General features: G+C 40.0%; 1 protein-coding gene across 1 annotated transcript in view; it reads right to left on the bottom strand.

Annotated features, from left to right (window-relative positions):
- The window catches only part of LOC306850309 (peptide methionine sulfoxide reductase MsrA-like), a gene marked incomplete at its 5' end in the record, with an annotated part of 30215 nt that extends 23931 nt beyond the window's left edge, over positions 1-6284 (bottom strand). The window contains one exon of the mRNA XM_079385875.1: positions 6059-6284. Within this exon, the coding sequence (XP_079242001.1) occupies positions 6059-6284 (226 nt within the window). The remainder of the gene's footprint in view (positions 1-6058) is intronic.
- Positions 6285-23163: the final 16879 nt, after the last annotated feature.

The raw sequence follows: 23163 nt of genomic DNA, 5'->3' as shown, positions 1-23163 counted from the left end.
AACAGTTTAAGCCTCGGCTGACCACTTGTGATTGGATCACTGAAATCACATCTTAATACCAGGTGGAGACAAGGCCAGTGTCTTAAAAATGCAACACTTGTGACAAGACACTCAAGCAAAAAAAGCACAGTTAGGTGTTAAGCAATGGAAAAAGACGTATTGCTGTCTGTTACAGGAGTGCTTTAAAGGAACTTTAAAGTAGCAAAAACTCCCTGAGAGGGTTTTATTGTGCAGATAACAGCTAAAGTGCAGCATGCTAACTAAAATAAAATAAACCCCTACACCAATCTCACTAGCCACGTGTCAGGCAACTAGTTGCCACACAGAATTTTATTATTCACAGGCTCTGCGAAGAGTATGTCAGAATTAAAGCACAAAGTGCATTTAGTTTCTTTCGTGAAACTTTAACCTATTTTGCACATTGAGCACATTTAACAACAAGACCGCTGCTTAACATACAAGGAAATGAGATGACAAGCAAACAACTGAGAGACAAAGACAAGCAGGCAGACAAAAGCCATGCTACCAAATCAAGATAAAAAGAGCAGCTTGTTTTGTCACCTTGACAAGCAAAGCTTTCTTTATTCTTGTCGACGTGAGGACTTGTGCATCACACACACACATACACACCTTTGCAGTCACATTTGCCAAATCTCACAATGTTCGAACAGACCACCTGGCACTGACCTGCCAGCCAAGCATACAATTATGCCATTTCTAATTTCTGCGAGGGAGGATCTGAAAAGAAAAGGGGAAAAAACACATTTTCCAAATAAAGAAGGTGAGAAATGGAGGACAAATGAATATTCGGAGTGAGCGATGAAGACAGGAATGGGCAGAGGAATAAAAGAGAGGGATGCGAAACAGATTAGAGCAACGGAAATATGGAGCTGCACGTTTTTTGTCATTCATTCCTTCGTGCCTTTTGGCAGCAGATGAACACACAGTCGCTCCATCCAGTGAAGAGTGAAAATATAACGTAACAAACAAACTGGAATAAAGTGAACCTGGCCAAGAACACGCCAGCACAACCATCATCCACAAAAGCTCTGGCACCACAAACCAAGTGTTTTCTCTCTCTCTACCACTCTCCAACCTCCTCCCTTCACCTTCCCATAATGCCTTTCTCTCTCTCTCTCTCTCTCCCTGTTCTATCTATCTCTCTCTCACACACACTCACACACCAACCACAGCAGTGGGTATTTCTCCCGAGGAGCTCTGGCATGGGTCCAGGAGGTGCCAGTCTGCCTCCTTTAACAGTGCCCTGTGACTGTGCCAAAAGACGCCTTCGCCAACACCACAACACCTTACCAACCGCTCTGCCGAAAAAAGGACAGCGAAGACAAAAGGGAAAAAAGAGGAAAAAAGAAAGTGAGGCAAAGGAAGGCGGGTGAGCTTGACAAAAGAACCAGAAGAGGACTTTTTATGGAGTGGCGAGATTGGTAAAAGGACTTTTCTTCTCCAAAACTTTGGCTAAAATGGACCTAATTTGGGGTGAATTGTGTTTCAGCAAACAGAACAAAAAGCAATAGCCTTGATAAATATCAGAAAGCGCACAGAATCGCAACACTATTCTTCAGGGTATTTCATGTTTTCTCTGCAAATTTAATTGGAAGTCTGCCCGTCCATCTTCATGGCACTGGAATGAGCCTTCACAATCCCTCAACACAACAATTTTCTCAAAACCCAAGGACCTGATGTTAACATAGACTATTACAGCATGTGTTTCTGTTGACAATGTTGCCAATGCTTTTTAAGACTTGAGGATTCCACAATTCTAAAATGTACCCTCTATAATATGGGTATATGAATCAATTGTGATTGGTTGGATGCATATAACTGGTGTTGGGTTCAGACAACTTCAGACAATACATAATCTAGAATTGTCAAACTGTTTGGAACCAATTGGAAATGATTTCACTATTTCAATTATAAACACACCTAGCAGGGTGAAATATTGATTCACCTGATTCCATAACCACCTAACCATATTGTCTTGAAGGTAAACTGTGTCTCTTGCTTCAAGCGGGACTATATAAAAAAAAAAATCTACTGTGGAGAAAAGGTCTATACTGCATGTAGGCCTACCTGCTGTGTTTATGACTCTGAATATGAAGGAAAAATCTAAGCAATCTCAGTATGAAAGTGTCTTAAACCAACCAGTCTTCACGTTCTTGTTAAACATTGCACATTCAAGGCCATTTCTGTTGGACCGCACCAACACAACCTCATGCTGGGTCAACTTGAATCAGCTGAGACACTGGAGTCACCGACAAGTTCAAGTGCCTGTATGTCCCCTGGAGGCGACTGCTGATGCATTCATACCATACTTTCTATTCAAACCTGTATCCAAGCAACCATTTCTGGTTTCTATGGTGAAGGCTGGCCCCCCTCATTGCTACAGTTTGCAAGATAGTGCACATAATCTGTGGAACACCTCCAGCATTCTGATGCCCGAGACAAAACATAAGCTAACAGATACAGTTGTAGAAAAACAGTATTTTCAGGCCCTAAGCAAACAAATGTCAACTTTCTGAATGATTTGATGATGTAAAAAGATGAGTTTTATACAATAGCTGTATAAAAATGTTCACAGGTGTACTGATGAACATGGCTTTGCCCAGCATGAAGACCCAAATGAGTCCATAATATAGATTTGATCTCATAAAACCCCCAGAAAGCTCATGACTTATAGTGAAAGGGCATTAGTATATTGTAATCTAGGGGTTTGGAATCTCGGCTACTAACTCAAAGGTTTCGGTTTCAATCTCAGGAAGGGGAAGCTCGGGATCTGGAGAGCTACTCTGATTACAGTTTTACTCGTCACCACTGTGCCCTTGAGCAAAGCTCTTAACTACAGCCTGTTCACGGCAGACTGAGTATACTATTTGTGTATTCTATGTAGCTTCGGATAAAAAGCATCTGCTAAATACTTCTGTGCAGGGGGTGATGGAAAACCAATAGCAGTCACCCAGTCACTCTTTACAGAACTTTTTCTTCACCAAGGTCAGATGAAATTGCTCTTTAAATGGCAATAAGGTAGAATGTACATCATTTCAGAGGATATACACACAATGAAAGAATAATTTCCCCAAATAAGGATTTGAATCACAAGTAATGCTAATGATACAGACATATCTGACAAGGCTAAACATAACTAAATTTTCCAAATTATTAATTAACTTAAACTTAATTTAATGAAGTTAATTAATTACAATATTGCTGGGCGATAAAACAATAATTTTCGCGATATAATTTTCCTCAATAAAACGATAACAATAGGTTCGATACAATGTTTATGTGACAGAAGCAAAATGAAACAGTGCTACTCGTTTGAACAGTGCCACACAGACCATTTATCTTGCTTCAAAGTTCAAACTGTAGAGCAGCACAAGCTTACTAGAGAAGATGTGTTTACTCGCTTATGAGTCTCGGGCACGTAAACACAAAACAACGCTGTGAGATCCAGTGTGAAGTGCATGAGTTTAGTGAATGACACAAATGATTCAGTGATTTAAACGAGTTTAAAGCCAGATGAAACAGCACTGACAAACAGCAGAAACACTGCGCAACGATACAGTCAGAAGGCTTTTCAATCTACAATTCCCCATCATTTACCATGGATTTACTGTAGTAACACTAACAGCACCATGGTATTTGGGCAGAAATGTGGGATTTTCATATTAAATTATATTATATGACCAATGTAGACATGTATTAAAGCAGTAATGGAATATAATTACAGTGTTTTGTGTGATTAAGCTATAGCAAATGTGCATGTATGCTACTATGGAAGAACAATGGCCTCAAACAGTCAGAATAATTACATTTAAAAAATGAGGTTGTTACATGTTACTACTACTGTCAACTCAAGCTACTGTCAAATTTCTAAGAGAGAAATCATTTAATATTAATATTGCAGCCTGCACTGCAAACTGTGCTGAAGGTACGCATCATCAAAGTCAACAAACACAAACCCGTTTCATGATTTGAAACAATATCACTCATTAGAACATGCAGAAACTAATAATTGTTTTTCAATTTTTCTATTAAGATATTTATTTTGTTAAGTAAAAATGACTGGAAAAGTGTAAAAAAAAAAAGAAAAAAAAAAAGAAAAGAAAAAGTGAAGTGTTTAAAACCACAATTAACGGTCTGGTTTCTACGACTTTCCATAAGAAAGTTCCCTTAGAAATCTGCATTTATTGTGATAATTATCGATATAAGCTGATATGAAAATTTTTTATTGTGATATTTTTTTTGCCACCATATTGCCCAGCCCTAATTACAATCCTAAACATGTATTTTTCCATTAAATATCAAGCTTGCTCTGCTCTCATACTAAAATACTAAAAAAGTAAAAGTTTTTAAAGAGATTTGCATACAAACACTGTGCACAAAACATCAACATCTAATGAAATGCATATTTGGATACATCACATTTAAATAGACTGCTAATAAAGACATTTAAATAAAGAGGCGTGACTGTGGCAATGACATCAGTACATATTCTCAGGCAGTTCTGGGCCGAAACTGTGCCAGCATGGCAACAGCAGGTAAGGTTTGATCATCCTCCCCAAAACCCTGTTACACCCCCCATGGATGCAGAGGCCCGGAAGCTTCCGCCATGCCGTGACAGCGAGCTGCTTCGACAGAAGGGCCGGGAATGCGTGACGGGGGCGGAGCTTTCATGCGCATAATGCACAGATGGGCCCCTGGACACTGCTAGGGCACAAGAACTCCCAGGATGCACCAGGCCAGCAAAACTCTCATGGTTATATCTGAAGGCATAGAATCACCTGGTTGTTTGCTGGTGATTACATAGATTTATTTATTTAAAGTAGGGAACACCACAACCATTTTTGGAATAAGGGCAGGGAGTGCCTAGTAGCCAACTGTGCCTAGTTTTTCTCTAAAAAGACAAGAACTCAGTCCTGCCTAGTAAGCCAAGGACGGATGCATTTTTTATGATCCTTTTCATCTAACCATAGCAGACATGGAAAAGAAGTGGATGTGGGATTCCCTAGTACACTAAATGTTATAGTCCTGAATGCTTGCCCTCATCAGAGCATCCCAGGATAATGATAGAAACATTTTACATCACTGAGAATCACTCTGAGCACCCAAAAGAGTTTCAGGTCATGTCCCCAACTTACAAATTATGGCATTTATAATGTTACTAATGAGAGAATTTTGCTCGAACGTAACACGTTAGAGAAGACTTTATCATGCTGCACCCCCCACCCCCCCCCCCCCCCCCTTTTGCCAATTTTACCCATTTTAATCATTTAAAAAAAAAAAAATTTTCCTTTTTCTTTTTTTCTAAGTATTTACGCTGTCAATGTAGCTCTCTAATCTTATTATTTCAAATTTAAAAAATCAAAAAAAAAAGTATGAGTTATGTGCAAAATTAATACTGATAGCGAAGTAGTTTTTGAGTTATATCCATCCTGTTATATCATTAGAAATACATGTAAATAAACAAATACATATACTCTATACCTAGATTCTACTTTCAAACAATATTTAATATTAATCAATTTATTTTAAATTAAATTACTGCTGATTTGATGTGTTTTTTTCCACTTAGTTATGGCATTAGTATGAAACAGACAATTTATATTATAATAACTTATATTTAAATAAATTATAATGTATCAAATAAGATTGGGTGACACATCTCAGTTAACCCAAGTATTGACAATTATTAGAAGTTTACAAGGGTTTTATGCAATTTGTCCAAAAACCTGTTCTGTTATGACAAGAAAGTTTCAAAGCCCAAAACGCACCGAATTGTAGAAATGATCCAGCAGGTCAATCAGCCTATACAAAACTACAGAGCTTTAAAGATTCGTACAGTGTATAAATTAGGTTTTATATTCATTTACTATGATACAAGTGTGTCATTTTGCCGGTTTTCCGGTTACCATGGTTTTGGTTTGAATGCGGAAGTTGCCGTCTATACAACTGTCCTGATGTCCCGGATGTGATGTGGCATATGTCAAATCAAGCTGCTTTAACATCAGTGTCACTTGACATTTCACGAGACGGAATTTACCTGCCACGACCATTTTCTCCTCCCTGCCCTTCAGAGAGCGCTCTTTGGTGGCCAAAACGCTCTTGTTTGCCATATTGAACTGAGCGACTGTCACGCGCAGACCGAGCTGCAGGACGATGAGGATGATGATGACGGCCGCGTGCGCTCCCGTTTGCAGAAATAAACATGTCCGCGCGAGCGCCATGGAGCTGTAGGAGGAGTGAGGGGACGGCCTCGCCCACCTCATGAATATTCATCAAGTGCTGGGGGACTTCGCCAGATGAATATTAACTAGCCAGAGGTTAATGTGACTTTGCCACAAAAGCCTCCCGTGCGGTATGTGCGGGTAAGAAATTAAATTAAAATAAATATCCACATTAAGATAGCAGTTTGGCATGCAAATGAGCTTCCAGCACCCCCGTCACTACAGCAAAACTGAGCATCTGTGTGCTGTCGTGGAGAAGCGCGGCTGCATACATTAAAATTAGCATCTGGTATCCATTCATCATGATTATTGCTATTTCTGTGCATGTAAATACTTGCTTTATATCCTTCCATTGCAGTGGTGGCTTTATTCAGTGATAAGTGTCAAAATAAAGGCACTGCCTCTATAAACCCTGTCAAAAAGGATGCTTTTTAATTCCTTAAACGTTCAATTCCTCATTTAATTTAAGATAGCGCCATGAAAAAAAGCAGAAATTGTGTCAGTTCAGGTCAGCATCCAACATTAAGTTCACTGTATATGTAGGCATGTCCTGATGCTGTGCTTCACCCAGTCAAATCTATTCGCTGCACTGAAATATTAAACAAGGTTAACATGTAGACCACCAGTGATCCACAGAATCCAATAAACTTTTCTTTTCTATGTTTGGATTGCAGATACTTCTCAACAGCGCTCTGATAATTTCAACCATATTTTAAGAAGATAGATAGTTACATACATGAATTGTGTAAGCACTGCATCATGGACATTTGAAAAAAGAGGAATTATTCATGTTTTTTAGTAAGTAAATATACATTACACCATGCGTGTTCAGACTAGAAGGATGAAAGAAAGACAAAAAGCTGTCTTTTTGTTATTGTAATTTGTTATTTTCACTTTTAAAATTGCAGCCTCTTATCTGAGAAAAGGAGTAGGTTTGGTGTCACCTGTAGAGGTGTTAAGGGCAAAAAAAGAGGCTTTGAAATTGCTTTGCAAATGAGATATAATTACCAAATGCATGCTGGCAAGAGCAGCAGTGCTAAAACAAACCAGAAGAAGAAATCACTGGTTCATGGAAGCTGTGAAAAAGATATACTGATGGTTAAATAAGAAAGGTGAAATGTATATATATATATAAAATAAGCAAATATTCAAATGAACATTTCACCCTAAAATGACAATTTGCTAAAAAATGATAAAAGCATCACAATAACCCACAAGTAATCGACACGACTCCAGAGTCCAGTCCATCAGTTAACATCTTCAATCCATTGTTTTCGGCTAAAATGCAAGTCTCTATCCATAATATTGCTTTCTCCAAAAAGCCATCTTGCCTGAATCTTGTCTGTATGTAAAGACCAAGCACTGTCTTCAAAACAAATATGTCGGTGGATTTTGAAAGGACAGCAGAGAAATTACTTTTTTACTGGAGGAAACATTTTTATGGATTATGGACTATTTTAATGATGGGTTTGTTTCTTACAGACATGCAGCTTTTCACTTCACAAATTGTTCATTGATGGGCTGGAGTTGTGTGGATTACTTGTGATGTTTTATTAGCCGTTTGGATTCTCAATCTGATGGCACCCATTCACTGCATAGGATCCAATAGTAAGTAAGTGATGTAATGCTCCTCTAAATTTCTCCAAATCTGTTCCGATGAAGAAACAAACCCATCTACAACTTTGATGTGCCTGAGGGTGAGCACATTTCCAGCAAATGCTGATTTTTGGGTGAACTATTCCTTTAATATATGCAATATATTGTGATTCATTTGCTTAATTGACTGGCATATCATGTAATTAATTAAATTTAATTTTTTAATTAAATGACAGTTTTACTAATTTAACAAAGTTAAATTGAGAAAAAAGCAAAAAGAAGACAAAATCAGTTACTCTCTGTCCCTGACATAATAGCAGGCAAAGATGGACTGTGCTACTGATACACAACAGTCTGTAGGTTTCCATTATCCGTCGAGGAATTTTGGTGCAGAATATTGGCAAAATAGATTGCATTAAACTTATGCATTCAATCAAGACATCTCTGTTTCTGTGGCTTTGTATTTGCGATTCTTATCCTGAGGTCTCTGAACTCCGAGTGGGTGGTGGGATGCTGAACTGGTGTTTCTGTAAATGGCAACAAAACTGTTGTTTGATGGCTCATGGATTGGAGCAAAAAAAAAAAATGAGACGAGGTCTCTCAAAAGAAACGAAGGGGGTAGATTTGCAGCTATATCCGTTCTCCTTGTTACTATTAGAGGGCCATTAACGTCTGATCGTTTACATTTATGCTCTTGGCAGATGCTGCTCATACCAGCTGGAGGTTCAGATCACAGTATTCTGAAAATGCAAGAGGGCTATGGATTTTGTTAATGACAGCTTACTGTAAAGTTGAGAACAAGAAAGAGAAGGTAGGTATTCAAAGAGAGAAAAGGTGAGTGCAAGTGATAAATGGATTCACAGGATGAGTTAATCAGAGATTAATTAAGGCCATTTCTGAAGGGATTGGCCTAGTGTTTTTGGCACTGGGTTTGATGGTCAATTTTAAACATTGATTTGTTTTGTGAAGGCATCTATGTTACAGTTGAAAGTGTTGTTAAGCTTTGACTGCTTACGGCATACACACATTTCTTTCTGATTAACATGAAAAGAGGCAGTCGACTGTTGGGTGTTTTAGCATAATTGTGGCTTTGCTGGTCTCACTCGAGTGAGATGCTTAATTAAAATAATAAATCACGCTTCTGCGTCACCACTAAAGAAATCCTTTTTTCCTTTCCCTCCTCACTCACTCAGAAATGTATCATCAGTGTGTCCGTGAAGGTCACACTGCAACCGCTGTGTCCAATCCAGGACCACATCCACCCAATCCCACCAGGATTATCTGGTGAACTCGTTAACTGGTTAGCAGATATCATCCTCCCCTCCCCCTCCAACCCTTGCTGTTTTTACTCTGGAGCTGCCTTGAGTAAGACACTCTTACCCCACATGGGATGGTCAGATTAGAGCTTCTCCATAATCCTGTATGCAGAGACGACAGAGACATGTCAATCTCTGCATCTCTGGTCACATTTCTTTCTCTGTGTATGTTTGCATCGCTCAATTGTGCTCCATGAAGTAGACACATGGTTTTCGACCACCATTTACTTACTATTATAATAACAATTAATTATGCATGATTAAATGCCAGTAACCCTAAACCAAACCCTAATCCTAACTCTAACCATATAGTTGTCACGGTGCACACACGAGGGAGGAACCAGGAACACGCAGACGAGGATATAAACTCAAATAACAGTCTTTACTTATAACATCAACAAGGCAGGGCAAGACAAGGCAAGGCAGGGTAAGACACAGACATCCAACACCGGGGATAACGAGTAACATCAAGACATGGCAGGGCAAGGCAGACAAGGACATCACACACCGGGGTTAACGAGTAGACCAGACAGCACGAAACTCAACAGGCAGGAACTTAAATACACACGCTAATGAGACGAACACGGCTAGACAAGAATTAACTGATGATTACATATGACAAGGACAGGAAACAAACCAAATATGGGCACAAGGGGCAGGAACACATGACACACACACGACAGTTCCCTGACATAACTCCCCCCTCCCGAAAGGCTCGTCCCGAGCCTTAACAGTTCCATCGGGGAGGGGGGGGTGGGCGCTCTGGAGGCCTCTCAGGACAGACACGGACCACAGGACGGAGACCTCCAGAGCGGAACAGACAGACAGGACCCATGGCGGAGCAGGGAGCTCAGGAGGCCATGGCAGGTGGTAACTGTGGCCATGGCATCCTTCTTCGGCCCACCCACTCCACCCAGAGCTCTACTACCCCCCCCCCCAAAATTTCCATGGGGAATCCAGGGGGTATCAGGAGCCCTCCGGGGCTAGACAGACAAAACACGACAAGACACGACAGGAAACCCTCCAGGGTCAGACAAACACGACAGGACATCCCACAGGAACCAGAAGCCCTCCTGGGCTGGCTAGGAAGCTGAGTCTTCCTCTGGGCATGACGAGGAGTCAGGGGCCCTCACAGGGTCCCTCAGCGACCTCCTCCACTTCTGCGACAGGGGGGGCAAGCGGCTGCGACTGGCCTCCATGGCCACAATTCAAGGAGCCGCCTGCCCCAGACGAGTCTCCATGGACAAGACAAGACATGGCATGACAAGGTAAGTTTAAAATGTTCCTGTGGGCACAATAAACACAAACACGGCTCTCCTGGCCGTGACATGTGGACTTGATCCACGGAGAGGGTATCGGCGACCGGCAGGCTTGAGTCAGCGGCAATCCGGTGGGCTTGAGTCAGCGGCAATCCGGTGGGCTTGAGTCAGCGGCGGACCGGCGGGCATTGAGTCAGAGGCGGACCGGCGGGCATTGAGTCAGAGGCGGACCGGCGGCGTGCACAGGGGAGCCGCGGACGGCGGCGTGAACAGGGGGAGCCGCCGACGGCGGGTTGGCTTTCCCCGCGGACGGCAGCGTTGATCTCCCACGAACGGCGGGCTCGGTGAAGCCGCCGACGGTGGGTTGGCTTTCCCCACGGACGGCAGTGTTGATCTCCCGCGAACGGCGGGCTCGGTGAAGCCGCCGACGGTGGGTTGGCTTTCCCCACGGACGGCGGACTTGGGTGAACCGCAGGTAGCGGCGTGATCTCCCGCGAACGGCGGGCTCGGTGTGCCGCGGACGGCGGCGTGAACTCCCGCGAACGGCGGGCTCGGTGTGCCGCGGACGGCGGCGTGAACTCCCGCGAACGGCGGGCTCGGTGTGAGCGGCGAGGTTGGGAGCCGCGGACAACGGCGAACTTCTCCCGCGAACGGCAGACTGCAGGGCTCGCGGCCAGTGGACTCGCGGCACTCGCGGTAATCCTGCCGAACTCCCACGCCGACTTGACGCGGGCTAGGGCAGAAGGACGAGTGGCAACTTCCATACCACGAGGGACAAACAGAACCGGAACAAACAAAAAACTTTTCAAAAAACGGAAAACAAAACGAGGTGAAGGGGCGCCGCTTACTGTTTTGGTCTGGTCTTCTGTCACGGTGCACACACGAGGGAGGAACCAGGAACACGCAGACGAGGATATAAACTCAAATAACAGTCTTTACTTATAACATCAACAAGGCAGGGCAAGACAAGGCAAGGCAGGGTAAGACACAGACATCCAACACCGGGGATAACGAGTAACATCAAGACATGGCAGGGCAAGGCAGACAAGGACATCACACACCGGGGTTAACGAGTAGACCAGACAGCACGAAACTCAACAGGCAGGAACTTAAATACACACGCTAATGAGACGAACACGGCTAGACAAGAATTAACTGATGATTACATATGACAAGGACAGGAAACAAACCAAATATGGGCACAAGGGGCAGGAACACATGACACACACACGACAGTTCCCTGACAATAGTAAGTACATGTAGTTAATTAATATTACTCAGTACTTATATATATATAATTACATTATAACAAGGATACCTTAAAATAAAGTGTAACTGAAACAAGCGAGCTGATTTATAACTTGACAGGAAGTGGACAGGGAAACTTACCTTCTAATTTTATTGATCAATGTTACATTGAATTGATCAAAAGTGACAGTAATGCCTTTTACATTTTTACAAATTTTATTTAAAATAAATGTTGTTCTTCTAAACTTTCTTTTTATTTAAGAATCCTGGAAAAAAAAATGGATCACGGTTTCCAGTAAATATCAAGCAGCATAAATGTTTGGCGATAATGTCATGAAATGTTTTTTGAGCAGCAAATCATATTAGAATGAAAATTCAGCATTGCCATCACAGAAATAAATTACATTTATATTAAAATAATATATATTTCCTTGTATATAAGAATTTACAAAAAGTAGAAAAGTTTAAAATATATATATATTTCACAATACTGTATTTTTGATCAAATAAACTTTTTTTCAAAATACTAAATATATTATTGCCTTGTGGGCAGCATGCCAACATACAGCGTTGTTGCGCTACGGGCGTCCCAAGTTCGAACCCCGGCTCGAACTTGTCCACTCTCTCTCTCCCACTTCACTTTCTGTCAGCTCTAAACTGTCCTATCATAATAAAGGCAAAAATGCCAAAAATAAATCTTTAGAATGTAAATGCATATTACATATACACATAATCATATACTCCCTCAGTCACCTGCAATAGCAATTATACATTTGAATCCACCCTTCATTGTATTGTAGGGCAAAGCCACGCAAACCTTCTCACTCTCCTTCTTCTCTTGTCTTCCTGGCCACCTGTCTTTCCTCCCACCCCCTCCAATTTCTCGTCCCGTTGGAGCTCCTCTCTCACCTGAAGCCTTGTTTGGCATCCTGTGCTGGGATTACGTTTAATCTGGACACGTGCCACTGGCCTCCCTCCCTCCCCCTCATAGTCATCCTTTTCCTCCCCGCTCTTGTGCAGAAATTTGTGGCTGCAGGCTTTTAATGTCTCCTGTAGGGCTTTCTCTATGAGCAAGATTTACAATGAAAAAAACAGGAAGTACTGTGAGGATGCCATGAAATGCATTAACAATATTTATAAAATAATACAGCCAAATGCACAATAGCATGTTTTTATATAATTTACTGTGTTACATCAAGCACTATATATATATATAATATGTGCATTTGGCTGTATTATTTTATAAATATTGTTAAACTATTGTAAAAATACTATATAGTAAAAAAAAGTTGTCCTAAGACAAGAATGGGTATGAGTAATTGGTTTTAGGACAACTTTGATGAAAGCTTTTGATCCACTTCAAATGTTGACTAGTGTATATGTGTGTGTGTGTGTGTGTGTGTAATGTACATTCCGTATAATGTTTTTAAAATCTCTTATGCTGACCAAGGCTGCATTTATTTCATCAAAAGTACAGTAAAAAGCAATAATATTCTGAAATATAACAATTTGAAATAACTGATTTAATATGTTTTAAAAGGTAATTTATTCCTGTGATGACAAAGCTAAATTTAGCCATTAGTCCAGACTTCAGTGTCACATGATCCTTCAGAAATCATTCTAATATGCTGATTTGGCGCTCAAAAACATTTCTTATTATTATCACTAGTTGTGAACAACATCATTTTGTGACAGATCTTACACACGTTCATTCATAAATTCACCCAGTCTGTGTTGCGATTCGAAACATCATCTTTTTGATAATCATGCCGTATTTCTGTTGACGACTATTGCTATTGTGCAACACTTGCACAGCATTGAGTGCGCAAGCTTGAAATGAATTAATGTGAATCACTAAAGGAGATATGAAACGAACTACACCCTTCCAGTGTTTTCGTAATCCTGCCCCTGAAGCTGCTGCTGCTTCGGGTGACACTGCAAACAGATGACAGAAACGTTAACATTATAGAAACTACAGAAAATGAGCCAGATAAGGCTGATACTATCCTACACGGTACAGAAAATGAGGCCGATGCTATTGTGGCTTTACCTGGTACGTCAAAGTAGTTTATACGTTACGTAAAACTGTAACAGCAGGGGATTGTTGGCATATAAGAACAAGTGATTTCAATAAACAATGTTAATATTAAGTGACCTAGGCCTACATCGTCTGAATATAACAGTATTGCCTGATTTTGCTCTATTTCGTCAACTAAAATAGTTTCAAACAAACTCACAACTGAGCCATTCAAACACAGCATTGTTTCGTTTATGAATGAATCTGCGTTTTAAACGAATCTAGTGAGTCAGTTCAATTACCCATTCATAAAGAGTCACTTGCTTTGTTCCTGAATGAATCAGCCGTTCAAACGAATCAATTGAATGAATGATTCAGTGATAAAATCAGTAACTTGCCGCCACCTAATGACAGTTTGTTTTATTATTAAAGTATCATTTTAGTTATTTAAATCATTGAATATTTCTATATTCAAAATTTTATATTTAAAACATTAATAATTTATGAAGTTAATTGCACTCATGCCACCTCTGAGCCTCATTAAATGTCTGTAAACACCTACAAGCCACTTTTGTGTTCTTCTGTGCCACCTCTAGTGGAAATTAATTTTGTTAATACTGATTTTATTTGATCGGTAACTTATTTTTCTTCTTGCATTGTTTTAATTAGAAATTTTGAAAACATCTTATAAAAATACACTTTTGAATTTGATATAAAAGATAACATACTTTGAATAAAGTTAGAAAAAAATACTTCTGCAAATTACTTTAGGAGTCCAATATTACTTCGTAATGGGAAGACTAATTTTTGTTATTGATCAGAAGGTGCTCCTGAATTTTTTTACTGTGCTCCTAATTTTTATTTTTTTTAAAATTAGCAGCACAAATGTTCCTAAAAATAAAAGTAAGCGTAGAGCCCTGTTTAGTGAATATGGTGGTGCTTATGAGGGGCTGCTCTGGGACGGGTGAGTATGAAGCTGGGAGGGAAAAATCACAGTATACTCACTACAAAAAACTAGACTACACCAATGCTTTTCATACTTTTCTGGGCCTTGACAGTGTTAATTGTTTGGCAGTCAATGGGACAGTCACAAACCTCCCGGTTTTCATCCAAAATATCTTAAATTGTGTTCCAAAGACGAACAAAGCTTTTATGGGTTTGGAACGACAAGTGATTAATTACAAAATTTTCATTTAGGGGTGGAGTAACCCTTTAAAAAAAATTAAATATTAATAATTGTAAATATTAATTTTTATGAATGCACTTTATTGATAAAAAGCTAAATAAATAAAATCCACCCCCAGAATCCAACTGCAGCTGATTGTTTGAAACTATGATATGAATGCATTGAAACTAGGATCCATGCACAGACAATTCCAGTGAAGAGTCTTTTACAACTGGGGTAAAATATTACTAGTCTGGGGTAAAAATGGGGAAAATAACAACTTGAATTTAGCTAATAAAATGAAATATTGATATTTAAGGTGGTAAATATGGCTGCATCTATACTGACAGATGTAAAGTAAATTTATATTTTGTTTCTCAAATCAGTAGAAAAAGAAAGAGCGATGGGCTGGTGGAATATATATCTAAAGAAAATGAGTTGCTGTTATGTGTATCCTGCCACCAGTCATTCAGGGTCAATCTGACCCACTGCCTTTGATTTACTGCACACTTACACCACTGCATTAATTAATGATGCACGTTTTTCCAGTTGATGTACCTTTGTGTGAAAATTTGTAAAGATGACCGTGGCCCACTGCTCATTTAAATGAAACCTGAATCAACTTTACTCAAGAGTCTGACAGCATGCATCTGCCCTTACAGAAAAGCGCAAATGTAAATATTACAAATGTTTACTTATTAATCCTTATAAACGGAGTTTGTTTGTATGTGTGACCTACCGCCTAAGCGTAGCTGATTATTAAAAATTACCATTCGTCTCTCTGCTTAAATAGGCCGCAAAATTGATTTGCCTTCCTGTTGCCACCTCTGACAGTCTCACTGACATGTTCTTATTATCAGCAGTACGAGCATTATCACATACATTAATCAGAAAAGAATTCACCCGTTGACGGCGTACTTTAATTACAAATCACGCACTTATCCGACGATGCACCACAAAAAGCGGAAGATTAAAATAATTGTGATTGCAAAAATCCTGTTTATAGATGGTCATGAGGCAACGCTGACCTTGAAAGACTGTCTTAACATAATCAGATATACTGATATTACATACAGAAGGCAGAAAAATCTCCAGTTCTCTGTGGGTTTATTATTAATGTGGGGGATTTTATACTGCCAGCAGTATTTTTCCGTAACCAAACGCACAGATGAAATGCCTCTGAACCTCAGAGTGAAGACAGATGCATAATTTTGTGAAGCACATGCGCACGCTAAAGTGGTGCGAAACGAAGAAGTGGGTCATGGAGTGATTTGTTTTAGAGAGGGGGTGGAAACTGGGTCACTGGATGCAGAGGCGGCGAGAGGGGGGTTGCTTTTGGGAGCTTCTGTGTGCTGTTGCTGGGCTGACTATTGGGGCGTACTGAGAGAAAAAAGGGAGGGAGAGAGAAACAGAGATAGAAAGAGAAGTTCCCATCCTTTTTTTTTTTTGGAATTAGTCATGTTGTAGGGTCTAGGAGCATCATTATATCAAGAAGCATCCGAAGACGCTAGATCCCATTTTAAATGCAGTATTCCAGAGCTTCGACTACAAAGAGAACGAATAATCATCTGAGGTATGAAAGAAATGTAAAATGGGACACCATTAGATGTCATTTCAATTAAAAAAAAAATAATTCTGCACTTCTACTTAATCAGCAAACCCAAAACCCCTGCCACCGTCTCTATCAGAGCGATGTGGTCAGAGCTAATGAAATTGCAACTAATATTAAGGGCACTGGAGATCACCAGTGACCCAGGGGGAGAGCAGGGCATCGATCCATCCAAAATGAAGTGCTCATGACCGAGAGCTCATGCTTTCAGATGTACACTGGAGACTGCACTGCGCACTGCCATAACTAGCATCACATCCTCTACTGTATTCTAGTATGAGCTTTAGTGCTAAATATATGTATGACAAATTAAAGCTGCAGTGCTGTCCCTTTTTCACCCAGCAGGATAATATTTTACAGATATGATTAGAGGAAATAACTGAGCATTATCTGACTGTGATATACTAACTATTGTGTTAAAGGCACAGTACACCCAAAAATAAATATTCTGTGACCATCGTGCCAATGTAAAAAGTATGACTTTTTTCTGAGGAGGAGCATAGAAAAAGAGCTTTTTTAAAATCTCTTATAGGTTATAATGTCATGGAATATAATGTAGGTTTGGAAAAACGTGAAGGTGAATGAATGGTGATGTGAAGGTGAACTCTCCCTTTAAATGTCCTGATTTACCAACAAACTGTGCTTTTTGTTGCAGATAAAAAATGTCTTTTGAAAAACAGTTGCAACTTTGTTTAAAATATTTTCTTTTGTGCTCCACAGAAGAACAAAAGTCATACTGGTTTGGAACAACATGAGGGTTAATAAATAGTGACAGAATTTTTACTTTTTAGATGAACTATCCCATTAAATTGTTAACAAGAAATTGTATTTTTGTTACAGATATTTTAAAAAATGCCTTTCGAAAAAAAAGTTGCTACATTCTTCAAAATATCTTCCTTTGTGTTTGCAGAAGAACGAATGTCATACGTTTAGAACAACATGATGGTGAATAAATGATGCCAAGATTTTTATTTTTAGGTGATCTATCCTTTTAAATTGTTGTCTATGTGTTGATTTAACAATAAACTGTACTTATTGTTGCAGATATTTTGAAAAATGCATTTTGAAAAACATTCTTTAAAATATCTTCTTTTGTGTTCCAAAGAAGAATGAAAGGCATACAGGTTTGGAACAACATGAAGGTGAATAAGTGGCGGCAAGATTTTCATTTTCAGGTGAACTATCCCTTTAGTGTCTTGATTTAACAACAAATTGTATTTTTTTGTTGCATTTGTCTGTGCATTTCATGCTTTTATATATGTGTGCATGCATGTTAGTGCAGCGGCGAACACAATAGCACATGCTGCCGGATTTACCAAACGACCTACCAAGCATTCTGCACAGACACACACGCATCAGTGCTCGCTCGCATACACATCTGTGCATAGCCCATAGGCAAACACACACTCCTGAGACACACATATAATGGCCAACTCAGCATTATACCCATGTACACAAAAGCACAAAAAACGAAGAAACACAACACACATCTCAACGTGCAACTGTGCACCGCTCAGCTGTTTCCCACTTGCACACTGTAGCTTGCAATAGTTTAAAATAATGATCTTTCACCCTTAAATAATGCAGGTTTAGATTTCAAACTCATTTAGCTTTAGTCTTTGTAATCTTGTAAATGTCCCATTTCGGCTCGTCAGTAAGGATGTTTTAGCGACCCATCTGTTATGTGACCTCTTTAAAATGATGCAGCACAATGACCGACCGCTTCAACAGAACATCTGGTTGCTTTGTTTTTGTTTATTTATTTTTTGATGGAAATTTTAATCTGATGCTGACATACAAGACATGAACTGTGGGATTAAAATAAATAAATAAATGAATCTTGAAAAAATAAATGAAGTCTGAAAATTGGTCCTTTTTACATATAGGACAGAAAAAAATATAATATTAGAAAAATATTTAAAAGTATATGTTTTAAAATGTGATGAATTCTGTTCAGAAAAACTGTAGGGTTTGTTTAACCGTTTAAAATTTGAATGAATGTGCAGTCACTTTTAAAGAAACACCCACACTATCGTGGAAGTGTATTAAAATTAAGCTCTTACCACACAAAAGCACGCAACCACACAGACACAATACACAAAGAATACAGAATACCCCAACACACACACAGATACACACACAGACACACACACAAGAAGCAGGTCCTGGGATGCTCGTCATTTGTAATGAGGCGATAATCCAGCTCAAACGCTCCTATTTGCTAATCTGTCAGATTACAGATTAAAGTGCACTCAGAGGACGCTATTGCTAGGAGGAATGCAGGCTATGCTAGTGCTGACACACACACACACACACACTGGCCCTAATCTCTTCCATTTACATACACTTCATTTCTGTTGGATTTTTCTGGGGCGTACACACATAAAATGCAAAAATATACAATAATGATCTCATGCAGGAATACACACGCATTGACAAAGACATAAATAGAGCAAGGAGACATTTTCAGCGTGCCACACACAAATACGCAGTTTTAAAGACAGTTGTAGATGTTTACGCGCCCACAATATTCCCTTTTACGTTTAAAAAAAAATTATATATTAACTATTATTGTGTGGTGGTGCTTCAAGTATTTATAATTATAAAAAATGTATATATTTATATGAACATATTTAATATAATTATAATACTCCATATATATATTTTAATATAGATATTTGAATATAAATATTCAAATGACATTAAGACACATTATTTCTATTCACGAAAAAGTCCAAATGTTTCTTATATAGATAGCCATGCATACTTTGCATAAAATTTTAAAATGATATTTTCTCAAAGAACAGAATGTTCTTCCAGTCCTCCGCAGCAGAAAATGCTGAAGCATAGAATTGATTTAAATGTCAGATATAGTTCAAACGCTGTTCAAAATCCAAGACTAAACAGTATTGATCTCTTCTGTACAGCTAGTTCACAGGGGTTTCACGCTTTGAAACGCTTCCAGATTTAACACCATCAAGTGTGATGCAGGCGAACGAAGAAAAAAACGATTTAAAATGAAAATTTATTTTGCATTTGAAGCTCCGGTCCCGCTGATTCGCAGCGATATTGCGCATTAGTGAAGTAGCGGATCGTGTTATATCATACATGATGTATCATCTCAGTGTGTGTGTGCGTGTCAGGGGAGCATATTGGGTTGCCTCCCCACGGCCCCCTTTTTGCAATCAGCTGATCACCCTGAAAAGATGGAGTGGTTCAGGGTCAAAGGTCAACTGTGTCACCCCGCCACCCCCTAGCAGTCAGTATGTATTACCATACATTAACCCTCAACGTCTAGATGCGTGCTCAGCTGCATTCAGTTTATGAGTGTGTGTTTACCTTATTTCCAAATATAGCAGCCATTTATGTGAAATCAGTGTATTTCTAGGTAAACGTGATGCTGCACACTTTCTTCCTGCATTTATGTGCAATTTATTGTGTGTGTGTGTGTGGGTATACATCTTGGTCAGAGAGGGTCTCCCCTCCCCTGCTCAGTCAACCCCCTGCGTGTGTAATCCCTGCCAGCTGTCCCCACAATCTAATCTCTCTACCACGATCAGCTGGGACATTACACACACGTGTGTGTGTGTGTGTGTGTGAGTGCGTATGTATGTACCCAGGGAGGTGGGGGTGGTGTCAAACGGAGAGCATAAATTGTAGCCCGAGCGTGTGCGCAGCGCAGTGTGTGTGTGTCCGTGTGTGTGAACCGCTCATCCCTTGCATACCTGCTCCTTCCCTCTTCCTCTGGATATGTATACATATATGATGTGTTTATATATGTATATGCGCATTCTCAGCTTTTTCGTTTTTTTTTTTTTACATTTTTTTTAGTGACGCGCACTGCTGGATTTTCTCAGGCTGATTTTCTCACGGGGGGAGAATACTCCTCTCTTTTTTTCTTTTTTGTTGTTGTTTTGGTTTTTAAGCGGCTGCAGCATCCCAGCACCTGATTTTCCCTTCCTGCATGCGTGAAAACCTTCCTACCTGCCTACCTCTCCCCTAAACCCCCTCCACCCCACCCCCAGAACATCTCCCCTTGCAATCCCGCTCTCCAGCCCCCAGGAAAAGGAGACTCAGCTGGGGCAGAGAGCTTCGGCAGGACCCCCTGTTCACCCTTGGATGGAGAATAGCGAGAACTGACGGAACTAAGAAAACGGGAAAAAACGGGATATACGCTTCTGTTTTCTCCACTAGAGCGAGAATGCGAGGAAAAAAATGTCAGTAGTTTTGAAGAAATAGACCATGCTTCTGGGTAATTGTTGTATGTGATCTGATGCTTGTGGCTGTAACTGATCTGTTTTGGAATATTATTATTATTTTCCTAAATACATGTACATATTCTCTGTAACGTATACATTTCTTTCAACTGTCATCGTCAGCTTCAACTCATTTTCTGTGATGTGATTTTAACCGTACTTGTTCTTACTTGCCGTATAGGTGCGCGTATGCTGAGAGAGAGTGAGAGAAATAAAATCCAGAGAGCGAGGTGGGGGGAGAGAGGGAGAGAACAGACTGTCATAGGGAAGCGCTAGCTTTACATTGTGATGCTGGCAGCCGTCTCATCATGGCGGTGGACGTGCTGAATGGACGAGGGGGAGAGCAGTACATAGCTTTGCATCTTCGCACATCCCTCACGCACAGCTTTGATGGTCCTCTTTGTTTGGCCGAGAGAGGGAAAAGGTCTGCTGGAATGAAACAGAAGGCAGGTGCCAGGGCTTCTTGCAGAATGGGTACAACAAAAGGTAGATCCTCTTTATCTCTCTGTCTCCTCTCTCTCTCTCTCTCTCTCTCTTGTAATTTCTCAGGACATGTATTCGGTAGAGAGTATAGCTAGAATTGTGGAGGTCTGAATGTTTTTGAAAGGGATCTTTTTGTGTATGTGTGTCTAAAATATGACCATGAGAAACACTGTGTTGCATTGTCATGTATGTTTTGTCCTTAACACACATCTAGGCCGATCGAAGAAGGGAATTATGCGATTTAAATCCCGCAGGCACAGGGAGAATCCTCGGAAAGATGTGCGATAGTGCATTTGTAAGTGTCCGTAAGTGTGTGTGTGTGTGATTGTGTAAGATTAGGACTTCTTGTTTGGACTGCACTAACACCAGCGAAGCCCACATCAGATGCAGGAGGAGGAGGACAGGTGAGAAAAAAGGGATTTTAGATGAGTACGGAAATGTGGTATTGTACTGAAGGACAAGAACAGGATGCGCAGACTGCATAGGGACCAAATACAGACCCGGCAGAGAACCTGAAGTGCACGATTGAACCGTTAGCCATGAGAACAGACCAGACTGCAGGGATGAAGAAGAACGGAGAGAGTTCATAGGAAAAGACAAAGTGGACGACATTCGGAAACTTGGGTTTTAGCTCTTTGTGTTCACAGTGGACCTTGATTTAATTTCAATACAATTAAGGCACGCGGTGAATGCCAAGAGAGAAGCCAACAGCAGCACTCACCTGAGCGACCGATCGACGGGACAAAGTCATGTTTAGTACAGTCACTATGGTTTCATACTAGACATCATATGTGCACAATAAAATAATACACTGCACCATCACACTGCCAACCCCTATCTGATATCATGCAACCAGCTAATCTCTTTATACATGGGAAACACTTAAGTAGACCATCGAATATTCATTACGTTAAACAAAAACACATGAACACGGGCCTAATATGCATATAATGATTTACGAAAGGCATGGCTGTATCTCTCCCAAACCATGAGATTATATTTAGTGGCAATGAAAAAAAAAGCAAAGGTTGCGTTATGACCTACATTTCACATCACAAGCCATCATTACAGGCAATGGAGTGTAATATGCAAACACAGTGTAGTGAGTACGGCTTTAAATATTACCCATAAAATTTGTGCAGATTTTTTTTTTAAATACTATAATATTTCACAATTCTGTCAACTCTGACAAATCTGTGACGCGGTGAATTTAGAGTAGATCAGGGGCCCATTGCAACAAACCACTGCATGAAGTTAAGAAAATATTTAGTAGGGTATTATTAAGGTTTGTTACAACCTGCTACTGCCTATTGTAAACAGGAGAAAGCACAAACACCAACACATAAGGCCCAATGTCATGCTCCTGCCATTCAAATCATGTTCCTTCAAACTGGCAGTAATAAATCACCTATCTGCGCTAGGCTAAGATGTTTAGAGGGGTCAAAGTTTACGTATTTATTTATCACTAATGATGAATATTACTCACAAAAGGAAGGCAAACAGGGTCTAGGATGAGGCGCTGCCCCTCAGGCTAGATTTCCGTCGACGGAACACACAACTGTGAAGACAATAAAAGCAAATATTAATCACTCTGACAGTCATTCAGACGGCATATGACGTTGCTGTTGTTGCACTTTAAGCTTATATACATTTACACAGAGTATTTTTTTTTAGTCGTGCAATTTACAGACCTTTGAGACGTAGCCTATTTATTTTTCCACACTACACTTTTCCACATTTGTCCTTATGACGACTTCAAATAGAGAACGACTAGGCGATTAATAGGAAGGATAATTTTGCACAACATAATTTTGCATGATTAAAAATATTTTAAAATTGCAGTGTGATTAAGAGGAACGTTACCTTGGACTTTAACCATGTTGAGGTTTCGTGTTACACTCTTGCATGCCACAAACTCATAACGATAACGAATAAGTTCAATAAATTAGACGTAGTCATTTTATTTTGTATC

This window comes from Barbus barbus (genome assembly GCF_936440315.1).
Source record: "Barbus barbus genome assembly, chromosome: 30".
NCBI lineage: Eukaryota > Metazoa > Chordata > Actinopteri > Cypriniformes > Cyprinidae > Barbus > Barbus barbus.
Note: the sequence above shows the minus strand (reverse complement) of the source record. Positions and strands in the feature narration are given on the sequence as shown.